Here is a 21,057-nt window from a genome sequence, read left to right on the forward strand (position 1 = left end):
TGTAAAGGCACAATTTTTCTGTCATCTAAGTCGTATATTACTTGGTGTAGAATTTTTCATAAGTAAAATACTGAGAAAAATTTTTTCCTATGTGAATTTTCTTCTCTTTAGTTTTACATGTTGTCAGAGATGCAAGAGTTTATGTGTTCCTAATGTGATTTTTTTTTTTTTTTGAAGTGAGCAAGTAATTTAAACATCTATAAGCATTTGGGTTTTGATGTAAAGGCATTTTCTCCTTTTTCTATTTCTTTTAGTTTGTTTAAGTTTAATCATGGAATAGAGCTGCTTAAAAGAACAACCATTTAAAAAAAAAAAAATCAAAACCATGATTTTGCTCAAAAAGTTTCAGAAGCTAAAACCTATTTTCAAAGGCCTGATTTGGGAAAATCAGCTATTTTCCATTAAAATAAGTTAAAAATAAAGATTATTATATAAATTAAATGCCCAAAACAAACTTGAAGTTAGAAATTTATAATACGTTTGATTTATAGAACTGAGAACAAGCTCTAATTCCATTTTTATTTATTTTTGAGTCTTGTCTAAAGATGGAAAAAAATTCACCTGCCCAGCCATGCTTAATACGGAAACTCAAACTCGTAAAGGGCCCGAAAGACAACACATGCTGTAAAGTGCAGACCCTAAGCATTTATGGATGGGCCAGCCAAGACTAGTGGGTCAACTATGTCCCCTCTAAATTTGGAACTGATCCATTTGGAGAGAGACACGTTACGAATCGAATTGGGAAGCCCATATAAATTCTACAACCAACGCGCTTAAATGTTCGAGAGCCCAAGAGATTGGCCACGAAAACACGTGAGATCTATTTAATCCACCCTTCCACATGCAAAATTGAGTGAATGTATGAAAGAAAGGATTAATCTTTTTTATGCTGACTGTCAATATTAAATGAATGATAATTATGTAAAATTTGAATTTAAAATTTAATTTTTGTACATATATTATGAATTCAACCGTGATAGTGTAAGATTTACTCAAAATAAAAAGGAAAAATTTAATTACACTTCCACTATTCTTATTCTCAAATAAAGGGACCATAAAGATCTATCTTATTGTATTTATTCTCATTTAAAGGGACCATAAAGATCCTATCCTATTTTCTTGCTTATGCTCGTAAATTGACATCATCATATCTGCTCTTACATTCCAAAATCATACTTTATTACAACTGTGCACCTCATAGTACATACCTTCATCATCAAGCTTTAATTGTTCAATACAGGGATGAAATTTCTACATTATTTTTGGATTTAATCTAAGTCGATCATCGTGCTTAATTTCATCAATATCTTTTACTAGAGAGTTATTGATTTGGAAATCAATAGATTTTTCAGTTAAAAAAAGAAAATTCAGAGAATGTATTTGTGCTGAATATAAATTACTGGTTCTGTTTCTCAAATTTTGTGTTGGCGAATCAATCTGCAGCATGAGAAAAACATATGGTAGCTAGCGGTATTATAGTCTCTTGATTTAAAAAATAAAAAATAAAAGGTAATGGGATTACAAATAACAAAAACTGGAATGCCTTAACATTCTCCAAAAGAAAACTGCACATGCAAAAAGGAGTCGAAGGTTTTTCTTGTTTTGGTTGTTTTTTCCTCTTCAATTATTTCTTTCCTCTAAGGCTAAGAAATTACATGTTTGTTGGATGGTAACGCTCAGAGATGTACAAGTACGTTTACATTTAGTATCAGTAGACGCATGTATTTGTGTAAAAAAAAAAAAAAAAAAAAACCACAATAGGTGCATTTTATCAATGGGATAACATAAAGTCGGTAAGTGTAAGAAATTTGTAAATTAATGTTCCAGAAGTAATTAGTCGTTTATTTCTTGTAAGCTTTTTCGCAAGAAAGAATACATTGGGAAGCTCTAAGAAGCCATCGTCAATTGTTTAGGTGAAATGGTTGACAAAAAGAAAGAAAAATTGCTCAAGTAAAAGCAGGAAGAAAAATTAGCAAAGTGCAATGACTTTTATACACTGTGCTTTAATTGTTGTACCTTATCATTAGAACCTAGAAACCGCTCAGCATTACACACACACACACACACACATGCCTCAATGCATCTCATTAGATGCACATTTTCATCAAAACCATAAAATTCTGCACCCTGCATTGGTGCTACAACAATAGAAGGTACAAAAACAGAAGAAGAGTAGTTGGTTACAACCTAATTTCCTCACCTGGACTAATGAACAAAAAAAATTTTTAGGTCAAGTATGGTGAAGAAATAGGGCATGTATAGACAGACAAGCTCTAGACAACTGGACCATGAAGAAAAAAAGGACGAAGAAGGCAAAAAACAGTTAGGACATGCTACTAAATTGACGTAAATATATTAGTGTTAAAAGTCTGTATAAAGCTCAATAAACTCTATGGACAATTGACCAAATTATCGGAAGGGGGAGATGCAAACTTGCTATCCTTGTAAGGTTGCAGCTTGTGATGGCATAAAGATGGACCTGAAGGTGGCACTGGTCCTCTTGGCAGTTGGGCACCATATAAAGTTTGGAAATCCTTGTCAACATCCTTCACTGATCTTATGCTTTCTCCTGTTGGTACATTTGTTGCAGATACTATTAGAAGAATCAAAGCCAACCTCATCAAAATCATGCTGGTTCTTTGCACTGGATGACACCGCTACTTCTTCTTCTTCTTCTTTTTCTTCACTAACTCTGCTTGTAAGTATTTTTCTTTTGAGCAGAATTTAATGGTGTGTGTGTGTGTATATATATATATATATATATATATTTCTGAAGAGGGAGCCAATAATTATAACAGCAGAACTCCAATGCCGCTTGAGTTGGACTAGTGAGGGTTGGAACAATGAATTTCAACGCAAAAAAACTTTCTTTACTCGGCTGCAATATGTAAAAGTGTTTTTTGTTCTTTTGGTTCGTGGGAGACTTTGAATAATTTGCACACGTCTTGATGATCTGAATTATGAAATGGCAGCCATTTTAGAAGTGCAAGAAACATTATGGTTTGAACATGTGGTATTTTGTTATGCAACAACACCTTTTTTTCCTAGTATATGATTTTTATATTGTTTGCTGAAATTCTCTTTATTTATTTTAACCACAGACAGTCGTTTTCAGCATGCTACAGAGTGACACTTGTAGCTACAAAATCTTGAATTATATGGAATTGGTAAAAAGCAGGCTCGACGGCATTTTAAAGTAATTTTCAGCAGACCTTGCTAGAGCTATCATTTTATTTTTGTTTCTTATATCGGCCATTCTTGATCTCATCTGGAACAGAATTGGTGCCCCGCGTGCATATACATTCAATTCTACTTAGTACGAGTGACTGCTTACCATTTCAGGGGATTTTGTTTGTGGTTTATACGCGGGTTTGGACTTCTAGAGTAGTGCAATCCTTTACTTCGGTTGGCTATATATCCTGCAATTGGAGCTTTCGTCTTGATTTGTAGGCACAATTGATGGTCAATATTTGGTTACTTAAGTTTCGAATATTTTATATTCAATCGAGTTCACACTCATAGTGAAGGGGATAAAAAAAGGAAAAGGGCAAAACACAATTTATCCTCTTGTGATTTAGTGCTTTTTCATATAACTCTTAGTTATGGTTTGGATTAAAGTATCAAAATGACGAAATTTGCATTCCATAACGGAGTCAACTAAAATATCAAAAGTACCCCTATATAAAGTTGAAAATTGTTTATTAATCATGAGGGGTTATAGATATATTTTGAAAATCATAAAGGGGTTATATGGTAAAACACTAAATCATAAAGGGGTCATATTGTAAAACATAAAGTTATATGAAGTTAGAGTGTCATGCATATTATATTTATATAATTTGATCACTTCATCCATTTTAGTTTTTAAACAAGGGTAATTTTGATATTTTTATGAGTTCCGTTACAAATGATCATTTCCGTTACTTTAACACTTTAATCCAAACTATAAGGGGATTATAAATAATTTTTGAAACTATAGGAGAGTTATGTGAAAAATCGATAAATCACAGGGGATAAAAGTGTATTTTGCCCAGAAAAAAAAAAAAGAAAAGTGAAAAGTCATAGTTCAGAAAATGATCAGCTTTATTGAGTTTAAGGGTAGTATTAATTCTCTCTAATAAATCATTTTCCAAATGTCTGCTATCTAGGCCTTTGGTCTGGCGTTGGATAATCAATCTCATTTGAATTTGTTATAGAACCCCCCAGAGACAGAGAGAGAGCTATATATATATATATATATATATATATATATATATAGGGTATACTCTATAATGCTATTAGCAATGATGGAGCTAAGGGGGGGCAGAGGGGGGTCATGGCCCCCCCTAAGTTTTGAGAATTTTAATTCATAATATGTAAATATGTGTGTAAAATAAAATTGGCCCCCCCTAAATTTTTACAATTTTAGTTTATATTATGAGAGTTGATATATATATATATATATATGTATATATATATGAATTAGTCTTCTTTGAATGGAATAACTTGCAAGTTTTAATCTGTCATGAATGTCCATATGCCTATTACATTCATTGTTTGACTCATAGGTTTCAACTTGCTTTAGTTGCAGCTTCTAGAGAAATAGATTCTATTAATTAATTATTCTCCAATTTATTTTTTATTATCAACATTGTTACTGTATCTAGCAAACGTAATGATGAATTAAAGGAGGCTCAAGCAATTGAAGTTGCTACTAAGATTGCTAATGGTGAACTTGAAACTAGAAGGGGGCTTAATCAAATTGGCACTTTAAAACGAGCTGGAGATACTCGTTGGCGTTCTCATTTGAATTCTATTTATAGTTTATTGAAAATGTTCAATGCTACTTGTGTGGTTTTAAGTAACATTGCAGTAGATGGAGGTTCATACTCTCAACGTGGAGATGCAAATTTTGCTTTGAATCAGTTGTTATCTTTTAAGTTTTCTTTCACTTTACATCTTATGAAAGACATTGTGAAAATTACTCTTCATTCTTTGTATAGCATTGCAACGTAAATCTCAAGATATTTTAAATGCAATGCATCTTGTTTCAAGCACAACAAAGCTACTAAAGAATTTTTGAGATTCGAGATATAATGATTTCTTGATGAAAGTTAAATTATTTTTTGAGCAACATCAAATTGATATCTCATGTATAAATGCTCAATATACTGCAAGATGTGGTACATCTCGAAATCATCATGATGAGATTAGTGCGGAGCATTATTATCGAATGGATATATTTCTTGCACCAACTGATTATCAATTGCAAGAGTTACATAGTAGGTTTAATGATCATACCGTAGAATTGCTTTTTTTGAGCACTACTTTAGATCCTAGAAATGAAATTATACTATTCAAGATTGATGATATTTGTAAACTTGCAGAGAAGTGCTATTCGGATGATTTTATGGAGCAAGAACTGGTACGTTTAAGAATAAAACTTCAACATTTTGAGTTCGACATTCCAAATCATCCGAACTGCAAGAATTATCTGGTATTCATGAATTATATCAAGACTTGGTGACGACAAGAAAATCAGTGATATATTCTCTTATTGATAGATTGATTAGAGTTGTTCTTACTCTTCCTGTATCAACTGCAACTACAGAGCGGCCATTTTCAATTATGAAAATAATCAAGACAAAGCTCCAAAACAAGATGGAAGATAATTTCTTGAATAATTGTCTAACTATGTATATAGAAAAGGAAGTTACTGAAAAATTTAGCAGTGATTCAATTATATCTGAATTTAGTTCTATGACAGAGCGTAGAGCTCAATTTACTTCTAAGAAAAGATGTTGAAATTTCAAAGTATGTTAATATAATTTTATCTTTTTTCTATTGAAAATAGTTACATTTATATTACATGGTTATATATATATAAATATATATATATATATATATATATATATTGCATAGGTGACATGTTGGAGAGCATCTTCTCATAATGTGCAAATTGGATGATTTGTGATATTATAAAATATTTAATCAAATGTTATCTTTTTTGTTAATTTTTGTTATGACTGTACCGCATATTTATGAATAGACGTACCTTTATAATTAAATTTAATATTTGATATTTTTAGATGTCATATGTTTAAATAGAAGAAAATTATTTTGAACATAATATATTAAGATAATTTTATTAGGAAAAAAAATTGTTTGGCTCCCCCTAAAAAAAATTCCTGGCTTTGTCACTGGCTATTAGGATATATATAGTGTGACATTATTCATGCTTTAACATGTTTGTACGTAAACTTTGGCATTAATCCAAAAACTTGAGACAAAACTAAGATATCCCTCTAGAAGTGGCAACTATTTTAGAAATGATCACATAATAGGACGACACATAACCTAACTTTTAGTCCAAGAATAACTTATCCTCTGTCTGGTTCACTGTATGGGACAATCCACTAATAATGAAAGTGTGTTGAACAGCTGCAAGCTCATGATTACGGAAACAATCACAATTGCAAGTCAACTTGTTAGGCTAAATTTGTAGGAACCGGATTTGCTTGCATGCCCATAGAGCTTGTAGCATTGAAACGTTTATTTCTGGCCGGCCAAACCGAACTACTGATCAATTTCATCTGCCCTCTTCTGTGATCATTATGATTGGACTTGTGAATACATCTGCTAATTTGTGAACAAAAATTTATCATTATGTGGGATGAGATTTTTTCTGCCCCAATGGCGGCACTGATCATTGAAACTGAGCCCAGCAACATTTTAGTCATTATTCAAAATTTTTGGTGGGGGAAGGTATGATGGTTACGCAAAGTTAGCGGGCTAAATGCATATTCAAGACTAGATGTTTAAGAATCCTTGATAGGGAGGTTTTCTGAAAGATGTGAGAGATGCTTAATTCTTCAATCTAATAAAGCTGGATAAATTTAGGCTTAAAAACAAATCAAACTACTAGATAGACACGCAAGTTTAGCTCCGCCTTGGTAAGAGCTTTGTATCAAGTTGAGTCGACTTGGCAAGAGTTGGTTCAAATTCGATTTGTTAACTAATCAAGTTAAAATATCAACAATATTGTGTATTTGACTAAGTTTCAAAGTCAATTTGAATCGGGTTCGATTAGTATAAAATTTGAAATATGTATGTAAAAAATTCAAACGACTCAAATCAACTAGGCAAAAACTCATTTAAATTCAACTCGACAAATAAACAAAACAAATTTGAATACAATTTCAAATTCATTAAAAATAAACAAATATGTTTGAACACATGAGCGTTCAACTTGATTAATCTTATTTATAACTCTAAGCAAATCAATCTTACACTTGAAAGACTTTCATATTGATACATGTAAGGGTTAAATTTTAGTCAATAAAAATCTATGGATTAATGTTATACTGACAATAGTATTTTTGGATGCATACCACATGTACAAAAAATGAAGCTCAGATATAAATTGGAATTAAGTGATATACATCCAAAGGTACTGACGTATACAAAATTAATCCAAAGTTTAGTTTGAAGACAAGCTTATCTTAACCGAATACTTTTGCCCTCTTTTGGTAAATTGCATTACACATTCACAATAGAAACAAAGATATGCTACTATCGGACCATATTGACTTCGAGACTTCATATTTAGGAAGAACCCGTGGTATAGGATTTTCAAACAAAAATAGTTAGAATAAAAACTTACGGGTGTGCGCGGCAAACCCGGTTGATAACATTTTTTTGAACGTTTTGTAATTCTAAATAAACTATTTATACATCTTTACAATAAAAATGTGATATTCTACTACTGTTCATGCAGGTCAAATGCAGCATAATTATTACGTCTGTATTACGAGGTTCTACAAGCCATTCACGAGAAATTACATCCCGTTCAAAAAATATTACACCGTTCGTTCATCGTGGTTGTCACCGACAACCCTCCATATCCCTGATCCAAAACTCAGAGCCGGCTGGCGCATACCACAAACAGCTAATGAACCTGCACGTGTGGGCTATCTGTCACTTTGACACTAGAAAACTTCAATTATTGTCGAGTATATTGTCGGTCGAGTATCCGAAGCGACAATAAGGCCTTGTATTATCAAAATAAAAATACGAACAATAATCACCATTATAACTTCTTCACTTGTGGACTTCTTTTTTCTTGTTGTTCTTTTCCAAGGAATTTCAAATGTTCATTCGGGGCCATATCTTCACACCCTCACGAAAAAGTACAGACAAAAATTACATCCATGGAGAAAATAAAATACGACACTAGCTAAATTTTATATTTAAATTCTATTAACCTATGTGTTTCAAGCATCCAATAGAAACAAAACAATAGTTTATTAGCATTTTCTACTGCTCAAGTGCCATATGCGTGGGGCAGCTTAAGCTGACTGTGCCAGTTTTAATGGAGAGAACATTTTGGCTGTGGTCAAAGGAGCTGTAATTTGTATACAAAATCCCACGCCTTTAAACACCTCAACGAATCCTACAAGGCCAGAGCTAGCATCTCAACGAATGCCACGCCTTTAAACATCCCAACGTTGGAGGTATACACGCCTTGAAGCCCAAAAAACTCAACTTAAACCAAGTTATAAATTAAAACGTGCCGAACACCAATGCTATAAGTTTATCAGTTGACTAATCTTATAATTCTGGTGTCATCCAAAAATAAAATGACATAAAATAAAAAGAGAAATTTTGATATTCTTTTTCTGCAAAAAAAAAAATGAAAAAAAAAAACTTTTATCACCCTTCAGACTTAATTGGATGATGTTGAAGCTAGCCCTTGGTGATTTTACTAAACGGAAGGTAATATTTAATACCCCTATATTTTGAAGTAAATCATGGGAATTTTAGTGTCACACGGAAACTTTTGTTATCATGTAAATATCTGATAGCAATAAAAAAAAAAAAATTCACCATTCCACTTTAGCAGTTCTTTTCAGCAGCTGGTGAAATTTACATCTGTGAATCCAGAACCACTTCAATCCTGTTACGCATGTAAAGCGGAAGAGTTTTGTAGGGCGTCTTGGAACCACTCCTCCAAAGGATTGCAGAGATCATTCCTGAAGAAATCAGCCACCATTTCTTCACCATTCGTGCAGATGTCGTTACCAAATTCAACTGAATCTAACGCTGTTTGTTCAAAGGGTATCTGTATTTCAAATGTTTGCTTCGAATTTTCCCAAAGCGTCAGCTTCAGTGTGTTTTGGTCTGTATTTGTTAACAGGATCCAAATTGCTTTTCTTCCTATTATCATAAACTCTTCTTCACTTCCTCGACAAGCAATCACCTGTTCACTACAATCAATCTGACTTGTTCAATCTCAAACGATACCATATCAGGAATGGGGTATATAGTTTGATGTCTCTCCTACTTCTTCATGCTAATCAGAGGACTGTTCAGATTATTGGCACTTGGCATCTAATCCAAAACCATAACCATTCCAGGGTATCAAACTTGCGGATTGAGTACCCTCAAGCAACAAATTTGTGCATGTTGCTTGTTCACTCATACCAATCGCCTCACCTATGACTTGAGGGCTAATGACGCGTCCCTCATAGTAGCCAAACAATCGGGCAACTCAAGTGTCCCATCAGGGCTTACCCCTGAAAGGTCACCAGCATTCGTTATCTGTCTTCTAACATTCTTCCTTAGCTGTGAATATTCTAGTTGGAACTTGGCGTTCTCTTGCTCAAGACTTCAGGACATTTCCAGGATTCTTGAACTTCTTCTTCTTGATCAGCTGCTGCTGCCAAGCCCTTTTTTTGATTGTGGCAGGAGCTTTCATCTTGGTCCACTTTTCATCATCCTTTCTAATCCTACAACCCATCGATCCATCTCTATCCAATTCCAGCAAGTGAATACTCATGCATTATCCAATCACCCTTCACTGCCCCGGAACCAGAATTTAGAATTCATAGCTCAATATCTCAATTGAACTGATAACCTTCCCTCGGCAGTTACAAACATCTTCCCCGTTAGCGTCCTTCCATGTTCCGGAGCCAGCTGTTCTTGCAATTTTATTGCACTAGTCTCCGACAAATTGGTAAAGACGTAAACCATTCTTTTCGTACACTTCTTTCCGCTCTCGTCATAGTTTTCCCAATGATCATCGTCACTGAAAACTGTCCAGGGCTCTGCATATATATATACATATATATATATATATATATATATATATATATATATATATATAATTGTCCAGATTGTGTTTTTTCCACAACTAAGTTGTGGAGGTAGCTGCTGCCCCGTAACCTTTAGCCAGAGGAGATTAATTTCTTCCTCGGTTGGTATAAAGTGGAATCCAATCGATATACTAGTAGTTGTAGTCATCGAGCCAATAGTTCATTTAATCTGAAAATCAACTGTATTAGGACATAAAAGAGCTGAAACTATTTCTTGATTATGCACAGGGAGATAGATAGCTATATATATCATTATGGACATCTAGAGGAGCTAGCGGAATAAGATATAAGACAGGGTTAATGCTGATTTTATACTGGTTTTTGGTGGACTTAGAATAAGCTAGAAGAAAAAACGTATCCAATAGGATCAAGGATTAGGGTATATTTACAATGCCATCTTTCTCAGAAATTAAATTAAGGTAAATGCTAAGTTGAATTGGTGGTTAACCATGATTAGAAAGTAAAACGTCTTATTCCTTACTGAAATGTAATTCTTTAACAGCGGAACTTGAATTGAAAAACAAGAAATGGAATGAATCAGTTCTCCATGTACAACGTGTTTGTAGATATTAAATACTCTGTGTCTTGCTCATTGTATTTGTACCCAGACTTGACAGACGGGATCCTCTGTCCATTTTTCCTGTCCAATACAAAACTATGTAGTTCCACCTACTAATATTGCTGATGTGGCACATAACATTGAATGCAAATTTAGGGGGTATTTGGCAAATGGGTTTCAAATTCAATAATATCCATAAATAATGTTTGTTTATGTCTAATTGTACCCATAGTCTTCTATTTTGGAATTTCACACCGCATGATTTAAATGAGATTAGGGAAGCATTTGAGGACGAGATCCTTGAGTTTGTCAGAGTTGTTGTTATGTACAGTCATATTGATTCAGAAAGTAGGCCGTTCATGCTAAAATTGAATTTAAAACCCATTCACCAAAGACCCTATAAATATGCATTTAATATTATGTGCCACATTAGCAGTATTAACAAGTGAAAATACGTAGTTTTGCATTGGACAAGAAAAATGGACAGAGGATCCTGTCTGCAGATTTGCAACCATCATTGAGAATAATTGAATTAAAGGGTTAAATGATGCCTTTTATTAAGCCATCTGCATTTGTTCTTTATTTGAAATCATAAATTCGTAATTCAACTACATATTTTCTTAACCTCCTTAATTCACAGAATATGTTTTTCCATGCATCCTAGTATTGTACTAACAAAGCTATACAAGAATTGGTCTATTAAGAAAAGAATTAAAAAACCCTGTGTCTTTGATGTTGCTTCACTTTCACCATGTCAAAATTTCCCATTGAGCCCATAATTTAGCACGATCTGGACCCTGGGCTTGCTCTTTATAGATTGTAGTCCAATTGAAGCGAAATAAACATAAAAGAAAGAATCGTGGCTCCGTTTGGATTGGAAGGTTTTTGAAATACTTGTTTTTTATCTATAAATCTATAGTAACGCGCTCCAAAAATATCATAAAAAAACACTCTTTATATTTCAAATACAATTTTAAAAATATAAATAAATCTTATCACCTTTTCTTCTTCCTCCAATCACCATCACCCACTATCACCGTCTACCAATCCCTCCTCCCTCTTCTACCATTGCTCCACCCTTCCTCTCTCCTCCCTTTCGCTTTTTCTCCCCTCCTTCTCCTTCTCCTTCTCCTTCTCCTTCTCCTTCTTTTCTCCTCCCCCAAGAACCAGCAGCAACTTCAGTTACAACCTTTTGGTCGCGCCAACAGTAGCATGACCTTTTTGGTCACGACCAGGAAGGTCAAGGCGGCAATCTTTGGCTAGGTCTAGGGGGTAGGGGAAGAGAGGTATGGAGGAAAGAGAAAGAGAGGGAGAATGGAGGGGCGAGGGGAGGAAGGAGAAAGAGAGGGAAAAGGGAGGAGGAGGGAGGCTGTGGTAGAGATGGGTGGTGGTGGTGAGTGGTGTAAATTTTTTAAAAAGTATCCAAACATATTTTAAATTATAAAAGTACCCCAAAATACATCCCAAATATCCCCAAAAATACCTCCAAAAACACGACCAAAAATAGGAGAGCGGAAGAGGGAGGAGGAGGGAGGAGGGAGGAGGGAGGAGGGAGTGGGGAAGGGGAGGGGGTAAGCTTTTATGCAATTTTAAAAATATCTCATTAAAATTTTAAATCTTAAAAAATCCAAAATATATTTTCAAAAACACTCCCAAAAACACCACTAAAAACATTTACAGTAAAAGTTTTTCACATACATTGTTATAGTAAAATGTTCAAAAACAGTTAATCCAAACTTTTGACAAGCCAATTTGATGGTTTTCGGTTTTTTTTTGCCCTAAATTTTATGCTTAAAACATATGTACTTTATTTATTTTTTATTATTACTATTTCTTTGTATATCATATATAACAAGTCTTTAAATTTGTTTCCCCAAAAATAAGAGGTCATGGGTTCAATTTTCCTCTCTCCTCTTTCCCCCGCTTCTCAAATCTCATCTTTCCCTTTAAAAAAAAAAAAAAAAATCCACTCTTTGGCACCAAAAAGGTAATTTTCCATACAACAATACTTTGAGGGCTGATCTATTATTTTGCTCATTTTTATAACTGTGTTACTAATTGTAAGGCTTGACTAGTTTTTTAAGGGGGCAAAAGGTATATTTTTGAAATTCAAGAAACTGAAAGTGATTAACCTTTTCTTTTTCTTTTTTCATTTTACAATCCCCTCCCACTTTACCATCCAACCCATCCGTCCCCTAAGTGTGATAAACCTTGAATAAACTATCTACTTAATTCAACTATAGTTTTGATGTCTTTTTTAAAGATTAAATTACAACATTGATAGGTTAATGTTTAAAATTATCTAGAAACATGCATAGTCAAGCAAGGAAAATATAGGTCTAACCACTATCCTAAAGCACGGCAAATACTGGCAACAAGGAAGGCAATTATTTGAGTCAAATAACTTAGAGCTTTGTCAGTCATTAAGCTGATTAGTAGCTCTAATGAGATTTTCTCTGATGTAATTGAAGACATTCGTATTGCTGTTCTAAATCATCATATTGTGGAGGCAAACAAACCAACTTGGCAGCGCCTACCTTAGGCGCAGCATGCATGCATGCTAGATCTGCCAATCAATTTGAGTTTCTTTGGAACTCTCCTCTAGACATTATTATTGTTAAGTAAATGGTGCTGGACGAATTGCATTAATAAAAGTTTTTGCCTTGTTTTGTCAAAATAATTATGATAAATCAAATACAAACGCAAAAGAAGGGAAGAGGAGATGTGGAGACGAATTATTAATACTAATTGCGCATTTCATTTCTTTATTAATCAATACCTTCGAACAATGGCAGAGTTAAGGCCCCAAGGTTAGGAGATGTTTACACTAAAAGTTACAACAATTATATAAACAAATTTGAACAGGACAAAATGCAACTTGTGAGGCCCTGATTTAGTTCAGACCCGGCCGGCCCCTTTAAAGAATCAAAGGTAGCTCTGGGCTGGACACTAACGACAAACTACAGGTCATCACTTGGCTTCGTGATTCATTTAGTGGGGTAGACTGCAAAAACTAAAATCTACTCCTAATGAATTAATTCAAAGTTGACTTGGGTAATTATTAGATGCACTCATGTATTTTTTCGGACAAAAAGGAAAGTTACTTTAACCGCTATTTCTACCAAGTTTATTATTTTATCTTCTTCCCCCTAAATGTTAGACATCTGGGCCCCTGATCAATCTTTAAGGTTTCAGGTAGGGCTGCAAACGAATCGAGCCGCTCGCGAGCGGCTCGAGTCAAGCTCGAGTCGAGCTCGATGTTAATCGAACTCGAGTCGAGCTCGAGCTCAGATTATTAAGCTCGTTAGCTCGCGAGCCGGCTCGCGAGCTTGGGTATATATATATATTTTTATTTTTATTTTTATTTTTATTTAATAATAAAATTACGTATATTATATATATTTTTTTTATTTTTTATTTTCATAGTAAAATTACGTATATGTCCTTAATATTTTATTATTTATTAAGAAAAAAATATTATTTTGTTTTTTATTTTTTATTTTTTTTTCGAGCTCGAGCTCGAAATTTGCCGGCTCGTCGAGCTCGAGCTCGAGCTCGAGCTTGGTAAAATTTAGTCGAGACTCGGCTCGATTAGCTCAAAACTCGACTCGGTTCGGCTCGTTTGCAGCCCTAGTTTCAGGTGATAGAAAGTAGCAACTTTTAAGATTTTAGATGGATAGGGGGTTTTGTGTAAAATGCATAACGTGTAATTCTATATACATACAGTGTAATTTACTTTTAATATTATATAATGATAAAATAAAATTTTATAAATTTCACATATATATGAAAAATAATGTATAAGATACAATTTAGATCTTACTTTTTTTTTTTTTTGGTCAAATTTTGATCATAAACCTTCTTCAGGAACGATTACCGTTCCTGCCCCTCCTCGATTTTAGACTATAGAATGCCACGATTGCGGGGCATTATAGTCTCCGTGAGAGTATTCAAATTTAATTCTTATATAAAAAAATGAGGACTAAAGAGTGCCCTTTATTATTATAAAGTGTAATGTCTACATGAAACGAGGACTAAAGAGTCCAGACAAATCCCACCAACTGCGGTATTTGAATATTGATAAATGGTTCATCACGTTAGTACAAACAATTTTGAACCTTCCCCTAGTTAATTTTCAGGTAAACGGCCAGTCTCATCGCTAAACATATTCACTCATGTCGATTTAATTTTTAATTTTTATTTCTAACTAATTTGATACGTGAACTTATTTTGTGATTTCAATTAAAGACTTCCATGATGGTATCACCATCTAAAATCGATTTGGCTCCTTATTGAACAACTAAACAGCAACGATATTTTAGACACATCACTCGTGAAACTGTAATAAATTAAGTAAATCGTGTATAAAATCACAAGATTAAATTTTAAAAAAGTTTTATTTGGTGCTTTTTTACATGATTTAAAAGATATTTGATAATTTTTTACACGATTTACTTGTTTTATAATAGCTTCATGAATTACTTTCCCATAATACTCCTGTTTAGTTAATCAATTAGAAATCAGGTGGGTTTTAAATGGTGGCGCCACTACAGAGGTCTTTAATTAGAACTATAAAATAAATTCAAATATCAAATTGGCCAAAAATAAAAGTTATGAACTAAATCAAAAAGTTTAAGGACGAAAATTAGTGTGTCGTCTCTGCATAGCTTCTCAACAAAAGTGTGTCGATCTGCATAGAAATTTTGGACTGAAAGAAGAGAGAGAAACAGGAATGGATCGCACTTGTGTTGATTCTGCCATTGAACAGCTCTCAAAGCTGTTGACTCTACCCCGCTTGACTTCTACTACAATGGAGATTCAAGTAAAGGCTCTGCTGCTGGACTTAAGATTTGTGAAAATGTTCTTTTGCTGCTTGACAACCTTCAAGCCCGCTGATGATCAAGAAACCATGATGGTGGCATCTATGGAGCTGACAACAGCTCGAGCTACACTAGAAGCAGCCGGGTGTAAACTGTATCAAGCTGGATTCTTTGCAAGCTTTGGACTAGATATCCAAGACTGGGAAACTTTGGTGTCTGATTTGCTTCAAATTGTTGAGCATTTGAAGCCAGAAGTCAGAGAGATTTGTCTTGATGTTTTAGTTCATCACTCTGGGAACTCAAACTCGAAGCCCTCTTGCACGAATGAGGAGACCCTTGACTTCGTGGATTCCATCCTACTGAATTTGAAGAGACTATCGTTAATTGTCAACAACAACAACAACATGGTCCCTGATTTGAAGAAGCAGATGGAAGCCCTTGAAGAGAAGCTAAAGTTCACCAGAGATTTCCTTGACTTCACCGAAAGAAGATGTGGGAGATCAAATGACAGACTTGAAGATCTCTTCACAATATTTCAAGCTTGGACTAAAAATGCTGCTTTCTTGTCACTTATGTATTGGGTGGAGCTGGACATCATGGACCAAAACATGGCTCATCAAATGAATACTGTCCTCTCTGATAGCCTACAAGAGATCATGCGTTGCACTCCAAGGGTCATACAGATGTATCTTGGGCTCCTTAAAGCTTCAAAGACTTCGCGAGAAGACATCCTTCCAGTGGGGGAAATCCTTGCAAGATTTGTTAGTTTTTTACCCTTGGAAAATCTTGTGGATTCTGTGGAGGGTGATGACATTGCAATCTTCCGCACGGGCCTGATTTTCTTAATTTCATTCCTCATGGATCTACCAAAGGAGTTACAAAAAGGAGCAGCCAGGAGAAATGAGTCCTTGAAACTAATTGAAGTAGCCAGGAGAAATGCGTTCTTGAAACAAATTGAAGCAGCCATTTATAAGGTGGCATCTCTAATTTCCATGGGAGGAGATTCTTTTGTTCCTACATGCCTGGAAAAGATGCACAAGATCATGACTCAGGTCAAAAAGCATCACTTCCAAATGCCAAAGTCATCAGCTTCTAATTGTCCCAAGACTGACGGAATGGGATTTGTTTGTTCCATCTTGATAAATTTGGAGGAAATCATGAAAAGCAATGCCACCAATTTTTTCCTTTTTGCAAAGCACATAGTTGGGGCAATCCACAGGGAACTTCATGCCCTTTGGCTTTTGCAAAAGGGTATAACGCATTTGCAAAATGGGTATCAATACAAAAAGCTAAGAAGTCTTCTGGCACAAACTATCAATGTAGCATACCGAGCAGAACATGTTGTCAGATCACGTTCAGTTGTGGATAGGCCCATTTGGTATCATTTGATGTGTCTTTCAGACGTACTGGAAGAAATAAAAATCATCAAGACTGCAGTTGGCAAGATTAGAAGAGAGGTGCAGACGTCCAAGAAGATAAGTTTTTGTGCTCAGACAAGTATCAACTGCACACAATTATCATCACGAACTAATGCTTCAAATGTTGATGAAGTTGCTTTTCCCTTAACTGATGAAGCTGATGCAATTATTAATCTCCTAATGAGAGGATCACTCGGGCTTTCCATTGTCTCAGTAGTTGGAATGCCTGGAGTAGGTAAGACAACACTCGCCAAAGCAGCGTACAACAATCTTTCAGTTAAAATGCGCTTTCATAAACTAGCGTGGTGCTCTGTTTCTGATGGTACACAAAGAAGTGGAGACTTGTTACTTGATATATTAAAGTGCACTAATCCTGTTAAAGCTAAGACTGACGAAGATTTAGCTCTTGAAGTCAGGAGAAGTTTACTGAAAGAGAGGTACCTCATTGTTTTAGATGATATTTGGGAGATTGGAGCTTGGGATGCTATAAAACTGTCACTTCCAAACGATAAAAATGGGAGTAGAATTCTGCTGACGAGTCAAAATCACAACCTGGGTTTGCAAACTGGACTTCCTCATAATGTTTATCCTCTTTCTGTACTCAATGATGAAAGAAGCTGGAAACTTTTGGAAAAGATGCTATTCCACAACCATGGCTGCCCTCCACATCTATTAGGTGTCGGTCAGAAAATTGCAAGTAATTGTAAAGGACTACCTTTGGCGCTCGCTGCAAGTGCAGTTCTTCTTCGAAGGGAAGAGCAGAATCTTGATCGATGGGGACGAATTGAAGAAAGTTCAAATCCAGGCATTGCCGGCAAAGGTTTCATGGACATTCTAGAGCTAAGCTACAAACGCTTACCCGACCATTTGAAACCTTGTTTTCTTTATTTTGGCTCCTTGCAAGCTGGTAAAGAAGTTAGTGCCCAAAAGCTGATTTTATTATGGATTGCAGAAGGATTCATACAGAAGGCGGCAATTGGGAGTATTGGGAGCTTAGAAGTTCTGGGAAGGGACTACTTGATAGAGCTAATCGATCATAGCCTGGTAGATGTCACTAAAAGAAGTTCGGATGGTGGAATAAAAGCATGTCGTGTTAATGAGCTCTTGCATAGCTTTTGCGTGGAAAAGGCTCAAGAAGAAAACTTTTTGCACGTTGATTGGTCAGATCGGTCTGATCTTTCTCATGGCTCATCAACTCGAACAATGCATTACCCTTATCGGTTGTGCATTCGATCTAAATGGGAAACTTTTATGCAGCCGAAACCTATTGGTAGACATCTCTACTCTCTACTTGCCTGTTCCAAAATTAGTAGGCATCAATCCTATTTAAGATCTGTTGCCTTTGAGCATTTTCATAGCTTTAAACTTCTTTACATCTTGAATTTGGAGGGCATCTACTTGGATATTTCTTTTCCTCAAGAAATCATGTCAATAGTTCATTTGAGACACTTAGCAATCCGAGGTAGTTTTACAAGGATCCCATCATCCATAGCCAATCTTTGGAACCTAAGAAGTCTTGTTGTGAAAGGAGTACGATCCTTGATTTCTTTACCAGAAGTCATTTTGAAGATGAAAAGTTTAAAACATGTGAAAATAAGTGAAAAGGCTGTTATCTCTTTGGGTGACCATGAGCTTGAGGATTCTTCTCTGCAAGTTAATTACATCAAGACTTTTTCCACGCTAGCTCTTCATCATGTAGCAGATTCTGAGAATCTGTTAAGAAAGTTAACTGGACTTCAGAAGCTCAGATGTGTTGTTTCAGGATCACAACTGTATAGTAATAACAAAGTTCAGTTTCCAGCATCTGCCTACCTAAAAGATCTCCAGTCACTAACATTGTCTACGCTTGATTATGAAGGTCTAGTTTCTTGCAGTTGGTTGCACAATCAGTTTCAGACATTTAACTTCCCCTCAACTCTCAAGAAACTGACCTTGTATAGATTGGGACTACCTTGGAGAGGAATATCAATGATAATGCAGCTCGAGAATCTCGAGGTTCTGAAATTACGCGAACAAGCTTTTATGGGGAATAGATGGCACATGAAACTGGGAAAGGAGGAATTTCGCAACCTCAAATTCCTAGAACTGTCAAATTTAGACATCCGACAATGGCGTGGCAGCGACATTGATCCCTTCCCATGCCTTGAAGGACTAGTTGTGAAAGATTGTCACAGGCTTTTGGAGGTTCCCCTTTGTTTGGGAAGAACTGCTACCCTGCAGATGATTGAGTTGCGTCAATGCAGCGATAGTGTCAAAAAATTAGCCAAAGATATTCTAGAAGAACAGGTGGGATATTGGGGCAACAATGAACTTAAACTTCTCATCTTAGACTCTTAGCAGGTTAGTTAAATTACGGCCTTTTGTTGTTCTCAATTTAATGTAATTTCCTCTTCTTCTTCTTCTTCTTTTTTTTTCCCTTATATTATCATTTTGATTTTCAGTTGCTTGAAATTAAAGAATTTCTGAGCCGAAGGTCAGCGACCGGTAAAACTGAAATCCTCAGAGGCATTCTCGTTCCATTGTTACAGTTGGAATGACTCAGCAGTTTCAAGCATCTATATTTCTAATATGTCAATGGTCAATTCAGTACATGCATTTGCTTGAATGGACGACCGCAGAATTCAGGTTATCTGCTGCAGGTAAACTTCTGTTCTGCTGAACTATGCCCCTTAATTTGACAGCAATGACACGTGAAGGGCAAAAGAAAAACTGAAGGGATTCTCAAAATCATCTGCACCAATAGATGATAATCAGCAAACCTTTGCAGTTTGAAGTACTAGGCTGTTTTGGTTCTTTCCAGTCATGTCCAACTCCTCGTGTTTTCTTGGCTTGGTTCTGAATTCTGATGTGTATGCTGTTTTGTGGAATTATGTATAAATGTTTCCTTGATATATTGCAATTTTCTTGCTTCCTATTTTCAACTATGAGCAATGATGGAGTCAAGGGGGCTGATGGGGCCGTAACCCCGTAAGTTTTGAAAATTTTAATTTATATTGTGTAAATATATATATATATATACACAATAAAGTTGGATCCCTCAATTTTTTTTATAATTTTAGTTTATATTATGATAATTTCTATATATATATATATATGAATTAGCCACTTTTAAATTAATTTTTTTCAAAAAATTTACTTATTTTTTACGTGCCTTTATAATTAAAGTTAATATTTGATGTTTTAAATGTCATATATTTAAATGAATGAAAATCATTTTGAACATAGCATATTAAAAAAATTTTGTTAGAAAAATTTTGGCTCCCTATAAATAAAATCCTGACTCCGTCGCTGAGTATGAGAAGAGGAATGATTTGAAAATACTACATAAACACATCGACTGGATCTTTTGTCCCATTTTCGTTCTAGTTCCCACGGCATGTCCTATCTTTTACTGTATTATTGTTTTCGCTTTTCACAAATATTCTTATTTTAATTCATTTTTGCTTTCTTACGTTCCAATAACTGCCAACGGGTTAAAATATAGAATGCAATAGACTAAAAAATAAGTGATATATTTTTCTGTGATATATTTTTTTTATCTATAAAATTTTTTAGTTTATCCCGTCAATAGTTATTGAAATTTAAAGAAGTAAAAATAATTAAAATGGGATGTTTGCATACAAAAAAATGATTAATATAATAAAAAGTGGAATAGGAAGCCAACCAAAAAAAAATCCATTGGGATAAAGTATTCCATTTCTCCCCTCTTATCCAGTTAAGCACAAGAATGTACAAAACACAACAGAAGATGGGCAATCAACAAAATTTTCACCATCTATGTATTTACGTTCGCTATTCAAACTTTTTGGTGGGCGAAATCTATTAATTACATAATGCTCACTATTACATATTTAAGAATCTGTGAAAAGGAATTTTTCTGAAAAAATGTGAGAGATACTTAATTCTTAAATCTAATAAACTGGTGGTAAATTTAGATTTAAAAGACGAATTAATCTACTTGATACCCGAGTTGAGTCAACTTGGTAAGAATTTGCTCAAATTTTATTTGCCAACAAATCAAATTAAAGGGTGAACGACAAATTTTCAAAATCAATTAGAACTGGGTTCAATTAGTACAAAACTTGAAATATATATATATATATATATATATATATATATATATATAT

General features: G+C 34.6%; 1 protein-coding gene across 1 annotated transcript; it reads left to right on the forward strand.

The window, feature by feature from the left end:
- The first annotated feature begins 15,360 nt into the window (after positions 1 to 15,360).
- Positions 15,361 to 19,829, forward strand: LOC113715689 (putative late blight resistance protein homolog R1A-3). Its single transcript, XM_027239975.2, has 2 exons — positions 15,361 to 19,270; positions 19,372 to 19,829. The coding sequence occupies exon 1, from the start codon at positions 15,425 to 15,427 to the stop codon at positions 19,265 to 19,267; it is 3,843 nt and encodes a 1,280-aa protein (XP_027095776.1). The 5' UTR covers positions 15,361 to 15,424; the 3' UTR covers positions 19,268 to 19,270; positions 19,372 to 19,829.
- The last annotated feature ends 1,228 nt before the right edge of the window (positions 19,830 to 21,057 follow it).

Source organism: Coffea arabica, chromosome 11c (genome assembly GCF_036785885.1).
Source record: "Coffea arabica cultivar ET-39 chromosome 11c, Coffea Arabica ET-39 HiFi, whole genome shotgun sequence".
NCBI lineage: Eukaryota > Viridiplantae > Streptophyta > Magnoliopsida > Gentianales > Rubiaceae > Coffea > Coffea arabica.